General features: G+C 53.5%; 1 protein-coding gene across 13 annotated transcripts in view; it reads right to left on the bottom strand.

Moving 5' to 3' along the window:
* Positions 1-24,643, bottom strand: part of KDM2B (lysine demethylase 2B) — a 118,658-nt gene that overhangs the window by 66,051 nt on the left and 27,964 nt on the right. For 6 of the 13 annotated variants that reach the window (XM_070515980.1, XM_044775914.2, XM_070515981.1 and 3 more), the window contains exons 7-9: positions 14,021-14,114; positions 12,831-12,984; positions 4,545-4,660 (exon numbers count right to left, since the gene is read on the bottom strand). In XM_070515980.1, coding sequence (XP_070372081.1) covers positions 4,545-4,660; positions 12,831-12,984; positions 14,021-14,114 — 364 coding nt within the window. The other 7 variants (XM_070515984.1, XM_070515988.1, XM_070515986.1 and 4 more) reach the window with 6 other exon arrangements.

The raw sequence follows: 24,643 nt of genomic DNA, 5'->3' as shown, positions 1-24,643 counted from the left end.
CTATCCTCCAGGAACGCAGGAAGTTGGGTGTTAAGCAAGCACACTCTCCCACTTTGTCTGCTGACAATCAATAGGCGACATTCTACAACTGGGATGGTGGCAAACACAAGCAGACAGATCCTCCATCTGCCCCAGAATACGATTGTCCTGCCTCTCTCACAGTGCCCATCTGGAAAAGGCCCCGACTCTGCCCTCTTGGAGAGTCCCAGCTCCTGTCCACCCCAGGCCCCACCGACTCAGCTTCCAGCTGCGAGGCCCTTTACCCACGTTGGGGGCCTCACAATTCCTATCTGCATATTGGGTCCATTTGACCTCCCTGCCTCTGGCAGATGGTATGCTTTGGAATGAGATCCTGGCTGCCGCATGCTTTCAAGCTCCTCGTGGGGATGCATGGAGTTGGGAACATCATATAGCGGTTTCCTTGGCTCCAGCTACTTTCCCGAGAACCCCAGTTTCATTGCTGGGATAACATTAATCTTTTTGCACAGTCACAGGATCGGTGTCCTCCGGAGTTTAAAAAGGAGTGAGGCTCCTCATCCTGAGGCAGACCCTGACCTCCTGTGAAGAGGGTTTGGGGGTCTCAGCCCCACCCCAACTCCAGAGCAAGAGCCAAGCCATTTTGAGACAAATTGCCAATACCTAGAGAGAAGCGAGAGACAGGCGGCCTGCATCTCCCCAGACCCTAACCCATCTCCTGACTTCAGACTCAATTGGTAAAACTCTGAAGTTGCTTTTGACTTTTCAAATTTTGGGAAACCGTCCGAGCCACTCTGCCTTGACGGGCACCATGGTGCCTGAGAATCTTTCTAGATTAGGAAAAAAAAAAAATTTTTTTTGGCTGTATTTCAGGAGAGAAAGATAAGCATCCTCTCACGGTTGCTGAACCCAAGGGAAACCAGCTGGGTGGAAACAAATGCTGATGAAGGAATTCAGAGTTTTTCATTTTATTTTTTTATTTTTTTTTTCCAAGAGAGCACCGCAGGAAACAAAATTTGCAAAGAATTGACTTACAAACGGGTTGTCGCCTTCCACCCTTCGCCTTCAAAAGGTTTCAGCCACATGCCTGGGAACATTAAACACACGATTGCTCAACATTATTTGTTGACAAATTCGGAGCCTCACCAAATTGAGCAGTTCACCAAAAGGCAAGGCAGTCAGAAAGCATGCAATGCTCCCAGCCTGGGGGGTAATCAATCTATCAGCGGGTCTCAGGGGGTCAGTTTGAGTTCCCAAAGGCCCACCTGAGCAGCACCTGGCCGGAGCCCTGCCTCGTAGAGCTGAGTGACCTCAGGAGATAGAACCACAGGTGCTTCAGTGTATCTAAAACTCCCAGGTCTCAAGGACATAAAACACTAAAATATGAGGGTGGGTGGAAGTGTCTTAAAATTTGTTTTTCTCCTGGAAAAAAAAAAAAGTCAATGGAAAAAAAAAATCCAATGGTAAGGGAAAGGAGAGAGAAAGGGTAAATTATTTGCAATTTCCAAATCGATTCACTGGCTGAGAGGGAAGGGGCGTGCCGGCATTACCTTTCCTGAGAAGGCTGCTTCACCAGAGCCATTGGGGGAAAAAAAAAAGATAAATATAATAAGAGACGGCAATTTAATGAGTGATCAGCTGGAACATCCCTATCCCTTATCAACCTAACTGGAGTGAAAAATATGTACGGATAGTTGTTGAGACGTTATCTTCAAATAATAAACATGCAATACATCCATTCTTTGGTGTAGTTCTGCCACCCCTCTGCATCGCTTCGAACGAGAAGGGGAAGATTTAAACTGCACAAGGGGGCGGGAAAAGGAAACCCCCAGTCCAGGACACCTGCACCTGTTCGTGCTTGCCTTATGGGCTGCAGGGTGAAATAACCCATCACCCGGCCCAGAGAAATTAAAGTCATGAGAGCAAGACTTGGCTTCCTAAACAGAGGAGAGCTTTGGGGTTCCCCTGGTCTGGATGGGAGGTCCCCCACTTTGGGCCACAAAGGCAAATTCTTGTTCTAAAACAAACTCCCCACCGTGAGGCTTGGAGACTGATGGTTTCCTCTGTCCCACCCCTTGCTTTTGGTTTCCAAGCAAAGCCATGTTTTAGGACTCTTGAAAAACTATTTTTAAATGGCCATAACCTTCTTACGAAAGCTCGCGGGGACGTAAAGAATTAAGCTGTAGTGAGCTGACAAGGAGCCCTGGCATTTTCTCTGCTTCCAGTGCTCTCTCCCCAGTATCTTTTGTCTGCCTTGGCTCCTAAGACATAAACAATTGGGCCTTGTAGCCAAGCCCTCTCCAAAGACCAGAAATCAAAGCAGATTAAACAGCCTGCCACTGCTTCCAGCCCAGCCTGCCCGCCAGCCCCCCGCCCATCAACCTGCTTCAGGGAAACCAGATGGGGTGCCCACTCAGACAACAGGACAGTGGGCCTTAGGGGAGGGGCCCCTGCTGCGTTCATCCCAATGTGGGCGCGATATTCCACAGGAGCTCAGCGGGATGCAGGGTTCCGCTCGATTACTCTCCCTCCCGCCTCCTGCCAAGGGTGGGGGAGGGGGGCTGGGTTCCTAATGGAATGATGGGGCCCAAATCCACTGAGATGTATGATCTGGTTTCTCTGGGGGAGGGCGACGGCTGCCAAGCAAGTTGCAGAAGACTTTAGAAATCTCAGCCTGACTGGCTTTCAGGAATTGCCTGGAAAGTCGCGGGCCTGCCTTCTTGGAGATTTCTCCTTTTCTATCCCACACCTCCCAGTCTGCTCACAAACAAACTGGCCCATTCTTCAGGGCTGGCCAAAGAACAGTTGGCCAGAGCCCCAGACAGCACTTGACCCAGACTATGAGATGATCACTCACACCCAAATGGTTTCTTTCTCCAGAATGCCATGGGCGGCATCCTCCAGAACGCCACGGGCGGCATCCTCCACAACAGGGCTGGGGCTGGCCTGCCCTAGACCAGGAAAGGGATGGTGGGTGGGCAACAGAGAAGCCAGGCGCAGAAGTCCACAAAACGAGATCCAGTCTCTGCAGATCTGGGCACCCCAGGGAGCAAACCTGCCAATCTGAAGAGGCGCATTCCCCCTTGTAGCACACCTGATGGTTGAATGTGGCTCAAAGTGGTCCCCAGGAAACCCCAGGACGAAGACCCTCAACATCAGGACTGTTAAAAAGGTCAGATACGCACATAGTGGCTAAGACTTTGCCTCACTATGCATGTGATTCCATGCAGACCGAGGCCTGAAAACAAGACCAGGAAAGGCAGGGAGCCTGGGCAGGGGGCATCTGCCACTAAGACGTTCTTTAGGGTCCAGGCATGGCAACACCTCTCAGGGGCAAAAAAGTCATCTCCACAGCTCAGCCTAAGAAGACATGGTGTGGTCTATCCACACAATGGAATATGATTCAGCCATAAAAAGGAATGAAGCACTGACACCTGCTACAACATAGATGAACCATGAAGACATCATGCTAAATGAAAGAAGCCAGAACCCTAAAGGCTACGTATTATATGATTCCATTTATAGGATATCCAGAACAGGCAAATCCATAGAGACAGAAAGCAGATTAGTGAGTGACAGAGGCTGGGGGAGGGGGGGATGGGGAGGGATTGCTGATGAGTGTGGGGTTTCTTTTTGGGGTGATGAAAATGTCCTGGAATTAGACAGAGGTGATAGCTGCACAACATTGTGAATGTGCTAAATACCGCTGAATTATGTACTTGAAACGGTGAAATTTAAGGTATGGGAATTATATCTCAATTTTAAAAAGAAAATAAATATTTGAATAACTATAAGAAAAAAGAAGAAGAAATGGGCTCTTTTTGCCCCAGTTCCCCACCCTCAGACCTGTCTCAAATGCCTGGGGACCCTTGGTCAAGTTCCAGCCTGGGACAGAGAGTAGCCAATTCAAGTGGCCAGTGCTTTTCAAGGGAAACTCAGGGAGTGGAGCGGAGGGTACACGGCAGGTGTCTGAGCCTCGCCCTGGCCCCAAGGCGGAGGGGTGGGTGAGACTCAATGTCTGAGAAACTGTTAGGGTAGCTGTCAAGGGGAGCTAGGGACCCCCAAGCGGACACTGAGGCGGAACTCAGAGACAGCACCTCGGGGACCCACAGACACTGGCTTCCTCGGGGCTCCACACCACATTTGGGGGCCCCGGGGGACATATGGCCAAGACCTGACCTTCTTTCCAAGGCCCCAGCCCCTCCCCAAACCTCAGCAACAACAACCATGAAATTCCCCCCACTCCTCGCATCCTTTTCTTCATGTGGGAAGAAGGAAGAGGCAGGGTTCCCGACATCTCACGGTGCTTTCTCAAGAGGTACTTCCTCTTCAGCAAGGGGGTTTTGGCCGCCACCGGCCTGGAGGTGCACAGAAACCCCCGGGGCCCTGGGTGGGGCTCTTGTGGGCACCCCCTGCCCTGCAGAACCAGGACCAAGGCCCAGCTTGGGACAGGGAGCAGGAGAGAGGGGGACTGTGGAAGACTTCAGAGTGACTTGTCCGCATACCCCGAGTGCCCGGCAGAGCTCAGGGGCCGGCATGCCCACGAGGAGAGAAGGAAGCCGCCTTACCCGTGTTCTGTCCTCGATCTCGTAGATCCGCAGCTGCATGGGCACGTTAAAGCTGTGCAGGATGTTTCCGCCGAATACCAGAGAGTCTACAGGGGTGTAGACTGCATGGATCCAACCTGGGGGGGGAGGGCAAAGGGAGGGTCAGTCACTGGCCCCTTTGGGGTCCCTCACCTACACCAGCATGCAGGAGGGTGCAGGAGGCCCAGGTGAGCACCCGGGGCTGGGATCGAGGATGCTTGGGGCTGCCTGCTGCAGTACGCTGAGGCTCCTGGCTGGCCTAGAGGACTTCAGGCCAGCAGCCACACTGGACCACTGCAGGCAGTGACTCCTGGCTAGCTCAAGTCAGGTGGTGGGCAGCTGGAGACTAGCCCTCGCCTCTTGAGGACCTCGATGACAAAGGCTTCCTCGTGGTGTTGTGGACCTGGCTGCAGCAGCCAACAGAGAGGCAGGCTCTGCCCGCCTCCCATGCTGGCCGGGAAGCTGGAAACCCCTCGCTCAGGCTGTTCAAATGTCCTTGAGCCTTCTCCTGGACATCCCAGGGACCACTGATCTCAGGAGGGGTCACAAAGGATTACTTGGGGCCACAACTAAGAAGTGGTATCTTGCCAGGGCTACAGGACCCAGACGCTTCCCTCTGCCCAAGTCTACCTTCTGCCATCAAAATCCTCCCAGGCCCATTTTCAGGTGGTCTCCTTAGCCCCACAAACCTGTAGTCTCACATCAGCTCTGCCCTACAGGCCATATGATGCTGCCAAGTCTCTCTCCTGCTGGCTGCAGCTTCTTGACAGTCTGCGGCATGGCCTTTTCACCTCCCTGAGCTCCCAGACCAAAGCCTGGCACAGGAATCATGAACATGATAACTGAGTGCTACCCCGGTGCCAGACACTGGTCTAAGGGCTTTACACTGGTCTAAGTCATTTAATTCTTACAAAATCCCTAAAAAGCACATTCTATATTCATCCCCAATTTACAGATGAGGAGACTGAGGCAAAGAAAAGTCAAGTCACTTATCAGGATTGGAACCCAGGGAGTCAGCCTCCGCTTGATCCATAAAGGCTAGGGACAAAGCAAGTCGCCGAATTAACTCACACATCTCAGACTGGCCATATTGTAATTGCTCAACAGGCCTACATGAGGCTCCTAGCTACCGTAATGGGCAGCGCAGAGCTAGAGAGAGGTGGTATTATGATCCACTCCCATTTACGGATGCGGAAACAGAGGCTCAGAGAAGGTAAGTCACTCGCTGAATGAAGTCACAGCTGGTAAGTGACAGCACCTCCATTTTTCACCATGGTGCTGCACTGCCGTTGCATCAAAGGCTTAGCACAGGCCTGCGAGTCCCAGGAGACAGGCCTGCAAACACAGAGGGGAGGCAAAAAGAGAAACGCAGAGAGAAACAAGAGACATGGAGGCAAAGACAGGACAGAGGAAGAGGGCCTCACAGTGAAAGACAGGATCAGCAGAAGGGGAGGGGACAGACGGGGCAATCCGAGATCCTGAGCCAGACACCGCCGCCCCTCTTCTCCCGTCCCCTCTTCTCCTGAGCCTGTGCCTAATGCACTGCTCAAAGGAAAATTCCAGAGTCCCCCCTGAGCCCGAGCAGTTCCAGCCTCTTTCCTCCGGTGAGCTGAAACACGCCAGCCCTGAGTCACGGGCACCATGGGCGGCAGGGCTGCCGGGAGCCAAGCTGCCACCTGGGAAGAGAGCTTGGAGGCTGCGAGGCACTGCTGGCATCTGTGCCGACACTCTGGGCGGCTGGCCCTCCCTGGCTGGGGGCAGTGGGTGGGACAAAGCTGGCAGTCCTGCGGGGAGGGCAGGGTAACACCGCCAGGCAAGTGCACCAGAACGAAGGCTTTATGTAACCTGGTTCTGCTGTTAGCTCCCCTCGTCTCTGGCTCAGTGGCGACAGAGGGAGCTGCTCTGCTGGACAGGTGTGCCCTTGTCGCATTACCTGGGCGCCCACCCCACCACCTTCACCCGCTCTGTGCAGGATGAGTATGGCTACCGCCTTTAAAGTCTCGGTTTCCACATCTGCTCCAGCCTCTCCGCCTCAGCTGTGTACCAGCTGATTTTCTCAACTGTACATTTTAATTTTTCCACCAAGCAGAGCTACGCCGTCTACTATTACTGTTGTTGTTACCACCATCGGCGCTATTCAAGCAAGATTTCTGTAGGCCTAGGACTGCCAGGTTCAGATGGATGCACATGGTGGGGTGAAGCCTGAGCGGGACCAAGAATTCCTGAGTCCTGCTCCTATGCTCCTCGCGGGCCTACCTACCACCCCACAGAAAGCCCAAGTCCGGGAGCCTGGGCTCCAGACTGTCCCCAGCCCCGACCCACCACATGACACAGGGTACTTCTGCTCCTTCTCCTGGCCTCCCTCCGCCTGCGTGAAATGAGGGAGACCACTGCCTCCGTCGTGGGGAACTTGGTGAGCAAGAACTCAATCCATGTAAGCAACTGCCACTGATATTTGTGGGAGACTCGTCCATCACGAGGGCTTTGGAAAGAACGGTGCCCACGTGAACCCACAGTTATCAGCCCTGGACTCGCCCTTCTCTCCTATCAGGTGGAAATGCAGACACATCTGACTTTCATGTGTTACCGTGATGCGTGAGCAAAGAGGGAAACAGAAGAGAGGTGCTGTTTCAAGTAGGGGGCCAGGGAATTTGTACTCCCAGACATTCGAGGGGTTCTGGAAGCTTCTACCCATTCTCCTCTCCTCCCCAAGCCAGGGCCTCGCAGGTGGATCAGGCAGCCTCCCCTGGATTAGAGTTGCTGCCAAGTCCCTTCCCCCAGGCCCCATCTCATCTGCTCCATTAAACGCTTCCCTCAGGAAGAACCAGAGAGTGGAAATGACAGCGTTCGTAAGCCCCTCCATGCCCGCCCTCCCGATGGCGTCTCGTTCGCCGCACCCCAGGAAGCATGAGAGAGCAGGCGTCCCTGGGCTGGTGACTGGGCTGGGGAGGCTGCTTCCGTACCAGAGTCAGAAACAATATGAAGGCAGTAACAGAGGCTATTCAGGCCAAGTGACAAGGGACAGATTTAGTCGTGGAAGGAAAACAGGCGAACCACAAAACCTACTGACGGGTGTTCTCTGGGACCTGAGGGGCTGAGAAGGCCAGTGGAAGCACATGGACTCTCGCTCACAACCCAGACACTCGGGATTCAGAATCCAAAGGCCCCCCGCCCACATCTGTCTACCTTTGTGGCTACCACAGGGGTAATCCCAAAGGTCACAGAACGCAGCGGCGCCTCACAGAGGCCCACGGTCTGCTTCCTTCATGAGCACTGATGAACTCCCTGGGCTGGGCCAGGCACCAGGGCTGGGCACTGCAGTGGCCAAGATGAAGTAAGGATAGCCTCTCCTCTCTAGGACCCAGTAGATGGTACCAGGGGCTCAAATTGGCAGGCCAGGGGCTCCCTCAGACCCAGGGGCGTGTCTAGTTTGACACACCTGTGTTACAAAAATGGGGAAATTTCACAAGACAATCTGAATTGCTTTCTTCCCTAGAAAAATGAGAAGATGGGTTCACCAGGCCCACTCCCACCTGGCCATAACTGGTTGGAGCTGAGCAGCAATTGCCTGGTTTCCCACAGCCCCACCACCCTCTGCCTCATGTCCAGCTTGCTTTACTACCACCCTTTGTCTGCTCTGTACCCATTTTACAGATGGGTCATCTGAGGCCCAAGTCACGTTACACCATTAAGTAGCTACAAGTTACTGTTTCTCAGACTTGCCAGAGTCTAAGAAATACCTGGGGCTACCGTGAATTTTGGGTCTCGGGTGGTTCTTAATACAAGGCACGGATGGGCAACACTTTCAGGCCAGCCCAAGCCACTGACGCCAGGGTCCTTTCCCAGGTCCCTATACTGGGCTCCACCATCCTGGCTGCTATGTGGCTGGAAAATGGAGGGCATCTGTCTGACATCCTCCCCAGGGCCTTCCACAGCACCAAGCAGGACCTAAAGAAAGTTTATTAAATGAGCAAATAACTCTCCCAAAGTCACACAGCTGAGAAAGTGGACCAGATCCCAGGTCCACTGACTCCCAGGTTAATGGGGAACCAGGTGAGCTCTGAAACCAGACACACCTGGGTTCTCACCCTGCCCTGTTACTTATTATTTATTTATTTTTTTAAAAGATTTTACTTTTTCCTTTTTCTCCCAAAGCCCCCCAGAACATAGTTGTGTATTCTAGTTGTGGGTCTTTCTAGTTGTGGCATGTGGGATGCCGCCTCAGCATGGCTTGATGAGTGATACCATGTCCATGTCCAGGATCCGAACCAGTGAAACCCTGGGCCACAGGGCCAGTCACAGCCCTGTTACTTATTAACTGTGTGACCTTGGGCTAGTTTATTCACCTCTCTGGGCCTCAGGAACTTTCTTTATTAAAAAAAAAAAGGGCAGGATTTGGGAGGATGTGTTTCCTGACATGCTTACGGAGAAGGTAAGTAACGTAGATAAAATGTTCATTGCTCAGTAATGTGAGTTCTCATTACTATTAACTGTAGCTCCCCTGGGCTGGTGAAGCCAGGGGGTGAGGCCGAGCCCATGAACGTGGTCAGGGCATTGGCCATAGGTCAGGTCGGGTAAATGAAAAAGATGTCAGCAGCTTCATCCAACTTCCTGTTCCTTCCTTACTCCTAATGATCAGGCTGAATCCTGGTGACTCCTCAGCCACTCCTGACCCCGACTCTGTGTGGTCTGGTGAAGCCACTGTTTTCCCACCTTCTCTGCCTCATTGAGGGCTGGCCAGCTCAGCAGGACAAACCCAAGCCCCCTTCTCCAGGTCATCCCAGTCCTCAGTCTCCTTCAACAGTCTTCCTCTTCCAGGCAGCCTTCCTGGACTACCCAGGAGTGAGATCTAAGGAATCAGCACCCCTGAAACACAGCCAGTGCCCAACCCCTTCACCCCCAGACACAAGAAGAAAAAGTTAAACCGTGTCTCACAAAGATACTGTGTTATTTAAAATCTTCCATGGGGCTAGCCCAGTGGCGCAGCGGTTAAGGGTGCACGTTCTGCTTTGGCGGCCTGGGATTCACCGGTTCGGATCCCGGGTGCAGACATGGCACCTCTTGTCAAGCCATGCTGTGGTAGGCATCCCACATATAAAGGAGAGGAAGATGGGCACGGATGTTAGCTCAGGACCAGTCTTCCTCAAAAAAAATAATAATAATAATAATAAAAATAAATAAAATCGGGGCCGGTTCCGTGGCCGAGTGGTTAAGTTCGCGCGCTCTGCTGCGGCAGCCCAGGGTTTAGATCCCGGGCACGGACATGGCACCGCTCGTCAGGCCATGTTGAGATGGCATCCCACATCCCGCAACTAGAAGGACCTGCAACTAAGATGTACAACTGTGTACCGCGGTGGGGGGGTTTGGGAAATAAAGCAGAAAAAAAAAAGATTGGCAACAGTTGTTAGCCCAGGTGCCAATCCTTAAAATAAATAAATAAATAAATAAAATAAAATCTTCCTATCCTATCAGCAGCCATGAGCTTTCACAGAGGCGATGGGGGGGGGACTTTAGGCCGGCATGAGGTAGGAAGACGGGTGTCTAATGTCACACTGTGGAGATAAAAACCCAGGTCAGAGGCAGGAAACACCAGGATTAGATTCTCCACTTTGATACAGAAAAACTCACATGCACACACCCCAACCAGCACAAATCTCAGATGTGTGTCTATCCATGGCTCAGAGGATGTGGTTGCCCCCGTGAGGACCCAGGATGGCCATCTAGTTCAGTGACTCCAAAACTCCGGTCCTTTAGTTTGCAATAGTTGGCAACAAAATGAGAAAAATGAAGATGGTGTCGATTTTCATAAAGTCAAAGCCATCAAATTTAAAGTACTGTCCTTTATTCTGGAACTGCGTACTTTCAATTTTTTTAGCGTCAGAATAGTCTTCCTTACATGAAACATCAGAAACAGTAGATGCTTGGTTGTTCTTAAATTAATGCCCATCTTTAGCAAAACTACAAATTAACAACTTTGTATCAGCTCCTAACTTTTTTATTTCATTGGTTCATGAAATCAAAGCCTGGGAACCACATGTACCCCCTGCCTCTGAGAAGGTGACAAATTCCAAGTGTCTCTTTTTCACTTTCCAAAAATCCAGAAAAAAGTCCTAGTGTCTCACTCCTGACCCTGAGAGCCAGAGGCTTTGCAGGGTCCTCCTTGACCCCTGCTAGCCACCGTTCAAATCCACACGTCCTCTGCCTGCCCGCAACACTCACACCCCTACCGTGGTTCAGATGCCGGTTCTCAAGACCTTTTCCAACTTGCTTAAGTCACCAAAAGTATCACCCCTCCCATCCAGGACTGGGGAAAGCAATGAGCCACCTCCCAGTTCTGCATAACGTCCTGAGCCAAGAGGGCCTGGTTCCCAGGGAGGTTAGGAGGCCTGTGCTCAGGGAAAGGAGGAAGGGTCCCAGAGTTCAGCCCCACCCAGCCCCACTGCAGAGACAGGATAGCTGAGGCACACAGAGGGGTAGAGACCAGCCTGAGATCACAGAGAGAGTCAGCAGCAAGGCCAAGAGCACTCTAGAGTTCCTATGAATCCGCCAGGGCCCAGCCCCCACACCTGCAGAGTGGCGTGAACCCATTTCCCAAGGACACCGCCTCCCTTCCGATTCTCCATGGCATATTGCCAGGGTGTGAACCATAAACACTGCCCACCAACTATAATCCCTTCGTGTCCAAGGCAGGGGTCCCTACCTTCCCGAAGCCAAACACAGGCCCAAGAAAAACCTAGGGCCATGGTGACAAACTCACCCTCACTAAACCCTGCCACCTCCAAATCCCAGATTTCCCTAACAGTGAAGTGTCCACCTTCTGCCCGATTTTCTAGAAGAGCCCAGGTGTGCAGGCCCCATCCCCATGGTGGGAACTGCTACCGCAGCCACTCCCCTTCACTTGACTCCACACACGAGTGCTTGATGTCCAGCTTCAAGCCCAACTCTCAGAAGCCTAAGTGTGAGCAGCTTCTCCATCCAGTGGATCTTAGTGGCCTCAAAGGATATGCCTATCCTAAGGTCCAAGCTACCCCTCAGTGGCAAATTCTCTACAGACTCCTTGGGTATACCCATATCTGGACTCTACTTGTATACCTCCTGTGGTGGGGAGCTCACTACCTAGCAGAGCAAGTCATTCCAATACTACTCGGTTATACCTTTTCTTCCAGGAGATAATCTTTCACTTGGCTGACTGCCATTACCACACACCTTCACTTCCTTGGGTAAGACAACCCAGTTCTTCCTTCAAACTCACCTCACCTGTCCAGACCCCTCTCTGTCCAGGTCAACTTCTCCTCTAAAGTACAATAACCAAGAGGAACACAGCCCCCTACATGTGGCTGAACCCCTCACCCTAGACAGTAGGACTGCCACCTCCTTCTTCCTGGGTAAAATGCATTAATTTTACCATTAATGAAAGCTAAGATCACACTCTCTGATTCCTAGGTCACCTGCCACATCCACTAGTGACTCAGCCTGCAAGTGGCCAAAAGCCCTCAGTCCATCTCTGAAGAGCTGTAAGCAAATAGGTCTTAGCTCACTCAGTCCTCACAACCACCCTGGGAAGTCTTACTCCCATTTTACAGATGAGAACACTGAGGCACAGAGAGGTTAAGTCATTTCTGTGCAGTCACAGCGTGAAAGCAACAGAGCTGGAATTCAAACTAAGGCCATGCAGGCTGGCTCCAAGCTGGTGCTCTTAATTAACGCCCTCTGCTGTAGTTGTGGAGTTAATTTTTTTTTTTGAAGGGGGAGTCCAAGTGCAGGAACTGACGTTGATCCCAATGACATTTCACCTTGTTCTGCAGGAAGGAGGCGGCCACTCCGGGTCCTTCCTGGACAGCACATTCCGCCCCCACATACACCCACATCCCCTGGGTCTGCCCTTCCCCGGGGCCTCCCTCTGAGTCCTCAGGGTAAACGTCCTCCTCTCCCCACAGGCCCACCGTCATCCTCTCACACAGAAATCTCTGCAGGAAGTCCTAGGAAGGCTTCAAACCTCCCCTGAGGGGGAGCCCTGGGCTTTCTCCCAGGGAGAGAATTCTTGCCCTGGGCAGGGAGATACAGGGGAGATGTGAGAGCAGACGGGGCTGTTGTTCCCGCAGCCTGAGGCTGCTCCTCTCATGGACTGCCAATGGCCAGGAGGCACAGAGAAACCCGTCACCTGGCCAAAAACCCTGGCTGAGGCCACAGGGGCACAGGAGACTACTCCGAATGCTGGGAGAGTTGGTGGCCGAGCAAGAGCCCAGTGTCAGCCTCGCCAGAACCTACCGGAAGGGATGAAAAACGTGTAGCCCTGTTTCAGCTCAATTCTTTGGCATCGCTCCACGCGGTCTCCCAGGAAGATGTCGCTCTGTTTGCCTGACAGCACCCACTCCTCATACAGTGCCAAATTGTGCAGGGTTGGAGGAATCAGCCAAAAGATCTTGGGAGGAAAAGAAGGCAATCAGAGGAAGACGCAGGCCAAGGCCTCTAATTTCATCCAGGTTCTACCACAACCCAAGGAGACAGCCCCACTTGCCTGGGAGGGAGCGGGACAGAAGAGGCTCCATCCCCAAGGACCCCCTCCAGGACCGGGCCCAAAGGGTATCTGGGCAGGCTGGGAGGGCTGTGCCACCCTCCTTGGACGCCCCTTGCCTGCCTTTAGGGACTCTCCGTTCCAGCTGAAACACCAGAGTGAGAAGACTTCCTGGACTGGGTGGAACATTCTTTCTCCTGAGCCACAGGCTCGTTGGGGAGGTGGGGGAAGGAGAGGAAGGGGAATTTCCTAAGTTGTATGATAAAGTGGCCCAATAAATAAACCCAGCTTGTGCTCACTCTGGAGAAGGAGAAAAAACATCTGGAACCAAGTGGGATGACTTCCTACCCAGAATTTCTTCTAACGAGTTTGGTTACAACAAATGCACACCCCAACCCAGTGGAGCAGGGTGGCACACACACACGTATCGTCAAGGAGCACCCACATCTGTGCAGGGACCTCCATGTCCCCACGCAGACGTGCACACAGAAGCAAACACAGCAGGAGCATCCTGAATGCACGCCCCACCTCCTTTCTCTGGGTGATGTCTGTCCCTAACGTAAAATGTTCTTGGAAGCAGGTGGTGCTGGAGACTAGACTTTTAAGTTCAACGGTCTCAGTGCTGGAGCTGAAACTAGAGCCAGGGGAAATGAATGCTGGAGGTCCTTGGGAGCCAAATCTGGAGTTCTAATCTGGCCCAAGGTGCTTAGAACACTTGGGTGGGTGAGCAGGTGTGAACAGATGACCAGATGTGATGCAAAAGAGTGGATCTTGATCTTTCCCTCCAGAAGAAGACAGAGACTGAGGAGGTGGCCCTGAAAGTACTCACAGGGCAACGGCTGGCTGGAGGAGGGGGGCAGGAGGAAGGGGAAAGGTGAGTGAGCCCTCCATGCCCAAACAGCCAAAGATGTACAGAGAGTTAAAGAGACTCGACCCAACTCACCTTCCCACCCCGGAAAACGTGGTACCAAACGGAAGTGCCTCCGAAGTCGATGTGGAAGTCAGTGAAACAACCTTTCACGCTCATCAGACAGTACCTGCAGCACAGAAGCAGGGGAGTAGAAAAAACAATTCAGCGCCTGAACCACAGGAGGTGAGCAAACAGCTTCAGAGATGCTTGACCTGCTGCCCTTTTATAAACACTGACACCGGGGAATTTTCTTTTCTTTTCTTTTCTTTTTTAAATCCAAATCTAATCGGAGTTCCCCATGGGGGAAGCCCCTGCGATCAGGTGACGAATCTCAAGCTTTGGTCACCTGCCCCCAAGGCCGGGGGAGGCATTTTTGTTTTCAGGTGAGGCTGGCAACCCACAGGCCACTTGGTTCGGTTTCTGCTCTGGCCCCACCCCTGCTCCTGGCCAAGTAAGAGGCTTCCTTTCTGCTCCTTCGCAGCTGAGACACCTGTAGTTCCCCCAAGCTGCCAGCCCCCTTGTAGCAGCTGGGCCCCCTGGAATTCAGTTGTAAACCACCTGCAGAGCTTGCCAATTACCAGTCCTCATTCATTTCCTTATTCATTCAACAATCACTTCCTGACAGCCAACCAGTGGTCCAGCCCAGAGAAGGCATGGCACTTAGAGAAATGCTTAGCCCTCTGCCCTTAGGGATGGGACACTCTTCATGGAGCACTGCACAGAAAAGCTGAATGGCAAGACAAATGGCAAGTGACTTCAAAGCAAGCAATGCAGCTAAAAGTACAGGGGTCCCAGTCACAAAAGACCACACGGTGTATTATTCCACGTATATGACATGTCCGGAGTAGGCAGATCTACAGAGACAGAGAATTGATTAGTGGTGGCCAGGGGCTGGGGGGGGGAGGGGGGGGGAGGGGTTGGGAGGAAATGAGGATTGACTGCTAATGGGTACAGGGTTTCATTTCGGGATGACAAAAATGTTCCAAAATTGACTGTGGTTGCACAACTCTGTAAACATACTAAAAACCATTGAAGTCTACACTTTAAATGGACGAATGGTATGTGAATTATATCTCAGTAAAGCTGCTAAAATAAAAAGTAAAGGGATTCAGAGAAGATCCTGGGGGTGTGGTGGTGGACAGGCAGAGAGGGAGGGAAGGAGAGAGGGAGGGAGAGCCTGGCCCTTAGAGGCTTGGATGGAGTGCATTTGGGGAAAGAAGGAACACGCCAGCAGCCCCCATTCTGAGCTCTAGCAGCAGCCAGACAACCCACCCTCCCTTGCAGGAACTCACCAGTCTCCTCCCTCGATATGCTGCCCTCCTAGGGGTAGGCAGAGCTTAAGGAGGAGGGGAGACAGAGCTGGCTTCCAAGTCCAGGCCTGGCAGACAGCAGTGGCAGGGACCCCTCCCTCCTACCCACCCCTTCCCACAAGAGCCACCGGTGGCACGGATGGGGCAGCCTCCCCACGGCTCCTGCCCATGCACCTTGGCATCGCCGGAGGCCCGCACACACATGCTTACCCCACTGACCTCTTTTCCCTGCTGCACTTTGCTTTTCCATGGTTTGGGGAAGGGAAGAGGAATGGGGCGGGAACGGGCAGGGAGGAGCCAGCTGCAAGCCCAAGAGGAGATAATGGGGGGTGTGGGGCTGAGCTGGTTAGGAGGCTGGAGGGCTCCAGGTGCCCCCTCCCTCTGGCTGCCTTTTGCACCTCACATTCAGGTGGACCCGGGGCTCGGCAGTATGCAGGCGGCGTGCCCCGCGTCCCTCCTCCGGATAGGCTGGAAGGAGCCTTAACCATGTGTCTGCAGGAGGCTGACAAATCAGAAGGCCTTCCCGCACATCAGAGCCCCGCTGCCTAGCAACCCCATCGGAGGGGTGTAGTTGACAGCACAGGACGCAGCCCTGTCACGAAGACAGGCGCGGGCTGCGGTGCTGCCGCTGGGGTGGTTAAAGTCCCGGCTCGCGCTGGGGCTCCACAGCCTCCCCCCTCCCGCAGTGTGCCCAGCCCCAGTCAGGTCCCCACTCTGAAGGCCTGGGTGATCCTCTTCTCTCCAAGGAACTGGGGGGGGGGGGGGGGAGCGGTCAGAAGCCCTACCCACCCCACCCCCACAGACCACACCGGCCTCTTCTCTCCAAGCACCACTTCAAAATATTAGTCCTCATTTTCCTAAAACCACCTCTTTGCCTTGGTTTTTTTTCTTTTCTTTTTTTAATCTAACCTTGGTTTCCACCCCCTCCAGGCCTCGGCAGAACACAGTCTAGGGAAAACAATTTAAGTGTTTGTGAGGTGGAGCCAGGAGACGTGCTTCCTTCAATCTGCAGCTGGATACCCACTCAGGTGCCCACAGCAGAGAGGTCAGGAGAGAAGCTTGGCTCTTCGGCCTCCAGGCCCCAGACCTGCCTGGCCAAACTGGTCACCCGGCCCCCCAAACTCCCGCCCCAGCCCCAACCTCCCCAGCGTGTAAGGAGAGCGGAATCCCTGCGAGCTGCGGCCGCCGTGTGCGGGGAAAGTTCTCCAAGTTGAGCTGGTGTGTGATCTGCCCTCCCAGTCACCCTCCAGCATCCTCTGAGGCCCCTCTGAGCTGGGGGGGCGCCACTTCCAGACCCGCCTCTCCTGGAGAGGCCCCTCCTCCCATGTCCCTCATTTCCTGGCCGCCAGGCCTGGCCACCCCTCCCGCCGGGCCACTGCAAGCGTTTGGTGGGCCAGGGTGGCTGTGACAGGGCGGCTTTGTCCGGGCCCCTGCAGCCCGCCACCCCCGCCCTCTCGCCGGCCCCGCGCTCATTCCGGGTCTCCCCCTTCACTCCTGCTCTCGCTTGCTCTGGCGTGACGCCTTTGCACTGACCTCTACAGCTTCCTCTTCCAAAGCACACCGCAGTCACATGGGCACCCCGGCTCGGTGCCACGGCCGCTCAGCTCTCCCCGGCCGGCCAGCCAGCCGAGCTTCCGCCTCGGCCGCCCCCTGCCCGGAAAGCCGCGCCCCTCGACACCCCCAACCAGTGGCCCGGGTGGCTTCCGCGTAGGAGAGCACCCTCCAAGTTGGGGGCTGAAAATGGGGAGCCCCCGAGCTAAGCCTTTGGGGGTTCCCGCCTCCCGAGGCCCGGGCTGGCGGGGGAGGAGTGTGGTAGGAGGGGGCGCTGCACCTGCAACACCAACTTTGGGGCGCTACCTGGGGTCTGGGGAGGCCAGGAGGCGGGGCGGCCCCACCCCGCCCTTTTCCCTCCAACTTAGCGAAACTCCCCCGGCAGCCCAGGTGGCGTCCCCTCGGGCAAAGGTCTGGCGGGGGCACCTGGAAAGCGGGCACCGGCTGACGCGGCTGGAGGCGCGCGCACACACTACACACTTACACGCAGCCCCAGGAGACACAAAGAGCTGCTCCGCGACGCCGGCCGTGCACCCGCGGGCGGGAGGCGACCCGCACCCCGCCCCGGCGCGCCCCGATGGAGCGGGGGCCCCCGGCAGCCCCGGCCCGGGCTGCCCGCGGGGCGCAGCGCAGGGGCGCCCGCCCAGCCCCGCCCGGCGCGCCCGCGGTTACCCTCGGCGGCGGCGCGGCTCCCGGGCGTCCCCTTTGGCGGCGGAGACTCGACGCGCGCCCGGTCCCGGCGACCCGAGCCGAGCCCCCTCCACCGCGCTGCCAGGCCCCGGCCGAGGACCGCGAAGCCCTCACGCGCTTCCTTCCTTCCTCGGGGAGCCGGGCGCAGCCTGCGCTCATCCCCGCGCTGAAACTGAACACCGGCGCGGCGCGGCGGCCGCCAGGGAGGCGGAGGGAGGCCGCGGCGGCGACAGGGAAGCGCGCCCGGCCCGCGCCAGGGGACGCCGCCACCGCCCTCCGCCGCCCCGTGCCCCGGCTGGGTGGGGGCACGAGGGTAGTTCTCCCTACCCCCGTTCTACCGGCGTGCGCTCGGGCACCCCCGCACCCCAGTTTTCAGGGAGCGTGGACGCCATCCTGCTCCTGGAGGTGACAACCCAGCAAAGCCACCTTCCTTAAATGTGCCCATCGGAGCCCAGCTAGAGAAGAGACCAGTGCTAGGGGGTTGCAGGGATGTCAGACGCAGGGTACGGCAGCCCAGAGACCAGGGATGTGGCTCTCGCCCTCAGAGGGACTGGCTGCGTGACCTTGGACAGCTTATTCACCTCTCTGAGCCATTTCCTCATCCTAAGGGCAGGGAGGTGACCTAAAGTTCGACTCTTCATTCTAAGATGCTTTTTGCTGTCCCTTCCCCTACCTGCCCCGCTAAGTCGCTGTGTAACCCTACATCGCAGAATTATGGTGGGAATTCACTGAGATACATACATGTTAACACAGTACCCAGTTCTATGATACCTGGATTATTTAATCCCATTTTCACACAACCTATCAGGTCATTCCCAGGGTTGTCCCCATTTTACAGATGAGAAAGCAGAGGCTCAGAGGTAGTGACCGTAGTCACTACCCTAGTCGGTGATGGTGCTTACCCAAGCTGTCTGTCTTGAGTTTCTCAGCCCTTCTTCCAGGTCTACCTGGCAAATCCCAAGACTCTGAAGAAGCAGAGTCTGCAGGTTACAGCCAAACCTCAACCACTGACTTCCGGCTGAAGAAGTTAGTCCAGCTCAAATCAGAAGTCCCACCCTCCAGGGCATGCTCACCAGGGCCACCGCCCTCCTCCCATCCTGTCCCCACACCCTTCCCCCAAACCACCGGGGGCAGGAGATGGTGGTATCCACTCTGCAGGGGCAGAAATCAAGCTTCTCCATTCTTTGACCAGACCCCATCCACAGGGGCTCCCCACCAATATTAATTAGTAGGTTCCAATTATTAAGTGCTAATAATAATACCTGTTTTGTTTCACCCTTAAACAACCCTATAATCCCCACCTTAGGGGAGCAAACACTGAAGCCATGTCAAGGTGGTCAAGGCCCTGGGCCAGGGTGTTGCTTCCTGGAGTCATTTACGGGATGGCCCATCCATCAGTACCTCCCCAGTGGCCTGCTGTGAGGTCAGACTGTGAACTCTTGGGAACTAGTTGAGTTTTTCACCATATGTATATTTTCCCTATTTAAAAGAAAAAAATAGTAATTACAAGCAATATCCCCCAGTAGGATTTGAGCACCAGTCATTGAGTGGGTGTCCCTGACCAAGGGCTTTGACACACACAAAACAGAGGTGGAGTTAAATGAGCTAAGAGAGAAGGCCCTGACAGCTGGACCAGACTGTCCACATGGGAGAATTATTATTACTTTTTTTAGTCACAAATGCCTCAGCTCCTTCATGGCAGGGATGACATCAGATTCATCAGTGTAAGTGTAGCCCCCAGCAACGGCCCTATAACTATTCTAATCAGCTGTGTGACACTGGACTAAATCTTCCCCTTCTGGAACTCAGCATCCCCATTTGTTGAACTAGTCAGGGGTCTCTAACTGGTGGCCCTCATGGGTCAAACCAGGCCCTAGATGTGCTTTGTTTGGCCAGCACTGTTTTAAAAAAAGGCCTGCCTCTTCAGTCATCCACAGGCCACATCAGCCCCTTCTGTCTTACACTCAACTGCTACACCCATTACCTGAACTGAGCCACTGTGCTCTTCAGTTTCCTTGTCTGTAAATTTGGGTACTAACTGCTTCCAGTACTGAGATGTGTGCGTAAATGTCTGACACAGCGCCTGCGTCCATCTATGGCAGCACAGAAAAGCCTGACTTTCTTTGTTCCTCTTTGAAAGGCAGAGAGGTAGAGAGGAAAAGCCAGGAATCCAGAAGCTTGGGGCCTGGTGCATGGACCACAGCTTCCCCGTTGTGTGACACTGGCAGCCTCTCTAGGTCAGTTTCCCTGCCTGATATATTACACTGGGATGACCATGTAAGATGCCAGCAAACATGGTTGATGAGAGTTAAAGGGTGAAATGTGAGTTGTAGAGATAAAAGCCCAGGGGCCGGCCGGGTGGCACAGTGGTTAAGTTCGCACGTTCCGCTTCTTGGCAGCCCAGGATTTGCCGGTTTGGATCCCGGGTGCAGACATGGCACCGCTTGGCACGCCATGCTGTGGTAGGCGTCCCACATATAAAGTAGAGGAAGATGGGCACGGATCTTGGCTCTGGGCCAGCCTTCCTCAGCAAAAAGAGGAGGACTGGCAGTAGTTAGCTAAGAGCTAATCTTCCTCAAAAAAAAAAAAAAAAAAAGAGAGAGATAAAAGCCCAGTGCAAATGGGAGGGGAGGTAGCTTGAAAAGCAGAGGATGCCAGGATGCCAATGGTGGCTGGAGCCCTTGTGTCCACTCCGGGCCAAACGGACAAACATCTTGTCCGAACCACATTTCACATCCACTAGAGGCTCCATCCTCCTTACAGCGTGGGAAGGAGGCAGGGCAGGGATGACAGGATCCCCAATTGGTGGAAGGGAAAACTGAATCTCTAAGAAACGAAAGACTTGCCATGGCCACCACAGAGTGGCAGAGGCAGCTCGTGAAATATGCTCATCCCAATGCCTGTTGCCATCCTCTCTGTGTTTCAGATTTGCACCCCAAAATTTTCCCACCACCCCCAGAAAGTACATGGGGAGAAAAATGCAGTCAACTCTCAAATATTTGGGAACAAAATATAGGCTTTATGTGGGGTCCCCTTTTTGTGGAGCTTTTGAGCTCTTTCACTGCTTGTCAGTCCACAGCATATCTCCACTAAGCTGCAACCTTCATTTCTGCAAGTCCTGTGTGCTACACGAGCAGGTGAGGAGGGAACTGACTTGCTAATTTCCTTCTGGAATGTGTTATAAGATCTAATGGTCCTAAGTGAAAAAGCTGTGCCCAAGTCACAGACCTAGGAGATTGTGGAGGCTTCAAAACATGTCCACAAAGTCTTTGAGACTCCGCCCTTCCAGAAGCAGAACTAAATTCCCCTCCCCTTGAGTGTGGGCTAGACTCAGTGGCTCGCTTCTAATTAACAGAATATGGCAAAAGTAAACAGTGCGTGACTTCCAATCTTAGGTCCCGTGGCTTCCTCCTTGCCCTCTCTTAAACCACATGCCTGGGGGGACCAGCTGCCATGTCATGAGGACACTCAAGCAGCCCAATGGAGAGGACCATGCGATGAGGAATTGAGGCCTCCTGCCAACAGCCACATGAGTGCGCCATTTTGGAAGTGAATCCTCCAGTCCTAACCAAGTCTTCAGATGACTGCGGCCCAGGCCTAAGTCTCGATACAAGCTCTGGTTCTGAACCAGAACCACCCAGCTAAGCCACTCCCAGATTCCTGATCTACAGAAACTTTGAGGTAATGCTTGTTGTTTTAACCCACTAAGACTTCTGGGATTTTTTTTGGTGAGGAAGATTGGCCCTGAGCTAACATCTGTGCCAATCTTCCTCTGTTTTGTATGTGGGATACCACCACAGCATGGCTTGATGAGCAGCGTGCAGGTCTGCACCCGGGATCCAAACCCACAAACCCCAGGCCACCAAAGCAGAGCAGGCGAACTTAACCACTACGCCACCAGGCCGATCCCAAGACTTTTTTTTTCAACTGTGAAGTTTTAGGGTAATCTGTTATGCAGCAATAAACAAGTGATACAGAGATACCCGCAAATAATTGTTACTGTTTATATGATTATAAGGAATTTTCCAAGACAAATAATTCTCTACAGCCAAAATATTTCTGCAGGTGGGGATGGAGGGGATGGCAATGGCAGAAATGCACGATGCAGCTGATATTAGTTCAGCCCACCCTGTCATCCCCTTTTCCCTTACTCCTGCTTTATGGTTCTTCGCAACACTCATCACCTCCTAAATTATATTATTCACCGTTTCCCTGTCTCTTCTCCCCACCAGAACATAAGCTCCATGAGAATGGAGACTTTGCTTTATTCACCGCAGTCTACCAACGACTAGAATGGTGTCTTGCACTTAACAGGCACTCAGTAAATGCAGCAACAGGTAACTAACACACGAACATACTCCTTACAAGTCTTTTGTCTCCCACAAAACTGCAACTACTCCCTCGACAACTGTCATTACCCCTTGTATTAAGTATCTCGACCAAACCCATTAAAATTCCAAATCCCCTCACCATGATGGAACAGCATAAATCCTGGAGCCGGGAGAAGGCGGTAATGGGTTTGTAACACTTCTCTCTTCCCTCCTGCAAACCCTCAGTTCAGGTAGCCTGTCAGCTGTCTCCACTCTCCAGGCACCTCCAGCATAAAAGCTCTGTGATTTCTAGAAACAGTGTCATTTTAATTAAATTCCACGGAACCATTCTGTGGTCCCGGAGGGCTTCATCATCGTGGGATTTTTACCTTGCTTATGAACTGAAATCAGCATTCTTTTCAGCCGAACAAATGGACTATTTTCAAGGTGACAGTTTCCTTCCTAACAAGGTTCAAATCCTCTAACAAGTTCCCACGGCCACTGACGGGGTCTGCAAATCTATTTGCCACACAATCTAACCAATATGTTGAAGACATGTGGTCCTAGAAAATTGTGTATGAGCCTTTTTTTGGTGATTAGATAGGATTCTCGATGTATTAACAGAGCTTACTATTTAGAGGAATCTTTCAATAAAGTGAAGAATATACTGAATATCTCAGGGAGGCAAGACAGACATAAATTAATTGAAATCTGTGTCAGCCAGTGCTGTCTGTTCTACCTTCCCTGATACATGTCCAATTTGTCCTCTCCTCTCCCCTGCCCCATCGTTCGCCCGCATCTAGACGATGCACTCTTGCTCTTCATATCACTCAACTCCATCTCCTTCAATCCACGTAACAGCAGGAGAACTTGCAGAATACAAATCTGAACACATCCCTCTCTGCTTAAAGTCTCAGAGAGCTTTCCGACTGCTCTCAGGAGAAATACAGACCCACTCACCACGGCACATCAGGCCCTGTTCAGCCTGGCCCCGCCCCCATCCTGCACCCACTGCCCCTCCCGCGCTCTGCTCCAGCCCCCCTGGCCTTCCTGTCCCAGGACCCCCTGCCTCCCTCTCTCTGCCCCTCCCCGCCATCCCCGGCTCTCTGCACACAGCCAGGAAAGCTCTTCCCAGGCCTCTTCACCTAAGAGAGCCCTCTCCCCTACAGACCCCAGCTCGGACACCTGCCTTGCCCTCCTCGAAAGGTGAATCCCCTGCTACACGCTCTCATAGTATGGTGGGTCCCCGCCTTGTGGCCTCATCACAGCTGCAAATTTCCATTTGTTTCTCTGATTATTGGATTAATGTCTGTCTCCCAGATAAACTGTGAGCCCCACAAGGGCAGGGAGTTCATCTGGTTTTCTCCCTGCTATATTCTCAGAACTAATCAAATGTTCAATACATATGCTGAATGAATCAATCAATCAATGAGAGCCGTGATCTGCCTAAAACTAACCTGAGTGCCACACTCTTTCCCCGAGGTCCACCCTTGATTTCTTCAAGGCCCTTTGCAATTCCCAACCTTCGGCCCTCCCCACCAGCCTCCCATCTCCTCTGTCTTTTTTTTTTTTTTAAGGAAGATTAGCCCTGAGCTAACTACTGCCATTCCTCCTCTTTTTGCTGAGGAAGACTGGTCCTGAGCTAACATCCATGCCCATCTTCCTCTACTTTATATGTGGGACGCCTACCACAGCATGGCGTGCCATGTCAGCACCCGGGATCTGAACCGGCAAACTCCGGGCCGCCAAGAAGCAGAACGTGCGAACTTAACCGCTGCACCACTGGACCGGCCCCCTCCTCTGTCTTTTAAAGCCCAGGTCGAACGTCCCCTCTGAAAGGACTTCCCAATGCCACCAGCCAAAAAGGATTCCTCTTCTCCCCATCGCCCTCCTGGGAACCTGTGTCCCTCTGCGTGGATGAGGTCTGCCCCTTATCCCTGTGTTACATGGCATGTTCCCCAAAGGGTAGGGGCTTTTAGTCTCATCCTTTTACTTTCCCATCCCAGGGGTTCCATACATTTTGCTGTGATCGAATCGGAATGGAATGGAATTGAAAACCCTCCTACCCTCCTCACCTGGAGCCCAGTCTTTGCTTTGATGCAGCCCTGATCGAAGGGGTGCACAGAGCTTCAGCTCTGAGGGGAGGAAAAATGCCTGAGAAATGATTAAAGAAAGAGAGAGAGCTTGAAAGCAAAATCTTGAGAAGCCCAGGGCCAGCGTGCTGGCCTCCCTCACAAAGCCTGGCATGCAGTCCGCATTCAATATGCACTGAATGAAGAGCTGCGTGAATGAAAAGTTCACAGCCTGTAAGCTCCTGGGGGCACTCCTGGCAGCAGCGCGGAGCAGAGGGATGCTAATGGATTCCCAGGCGCCAAAGCCAACTCTTCTAGGAAGCCCAGAGCAACAGTCCTGCCTGGGACAGCGGGTGTCTCCTTCCCGTTTTGGAGATGGAAACAGAGGGCCTGAGATGGTAGGGGCCCCAACGTGACTTCCTCCTCCCCAGGGTTCGTCCCTGAAGTCCTAGGACATGAGGGGCTTGTTGGTGCCTCTGCTCGTGTTAAACAATCAGTCTGGGGCCGGCCCGGTGGTGCAGCAGTTAAGTTCACACGTTCCGGTTCTCGGCGGCCCGGGGTTTGCCGGTTCGGATCCCGGGTGTGGACATGGTGCTGCTTGGCATGCCGTGCTGTGGTAGGCGTCCTCCCACATACAAAGTAGAGGAAGATGGGCACGATGTTAGCTCAGGGCCAGTCTTCCTCAGCAAAAAGAGGAGGACTGGCAGTAGTTAGCTCAGGGCT

This window comes from Equus asinus, chromosome 8, assembly GCF_041296235.1.
Source record: "Equus asinus isolate D_3611 breed Donkey chromosome 8, EquAss-T2T_v2, whole genome shotgun sequence".
In the NCBI taxonomy this organism is placed as follows: Eukaryota; Metazoa; Chordata; class Mammalia; order Perissodactyla; family Equidae; genus Equus; species Equus asinus.
Note: the sequence above shows the minus strand (reverse complement) of the source record. Positions and strands in the feature narration are given on the sequence as shown.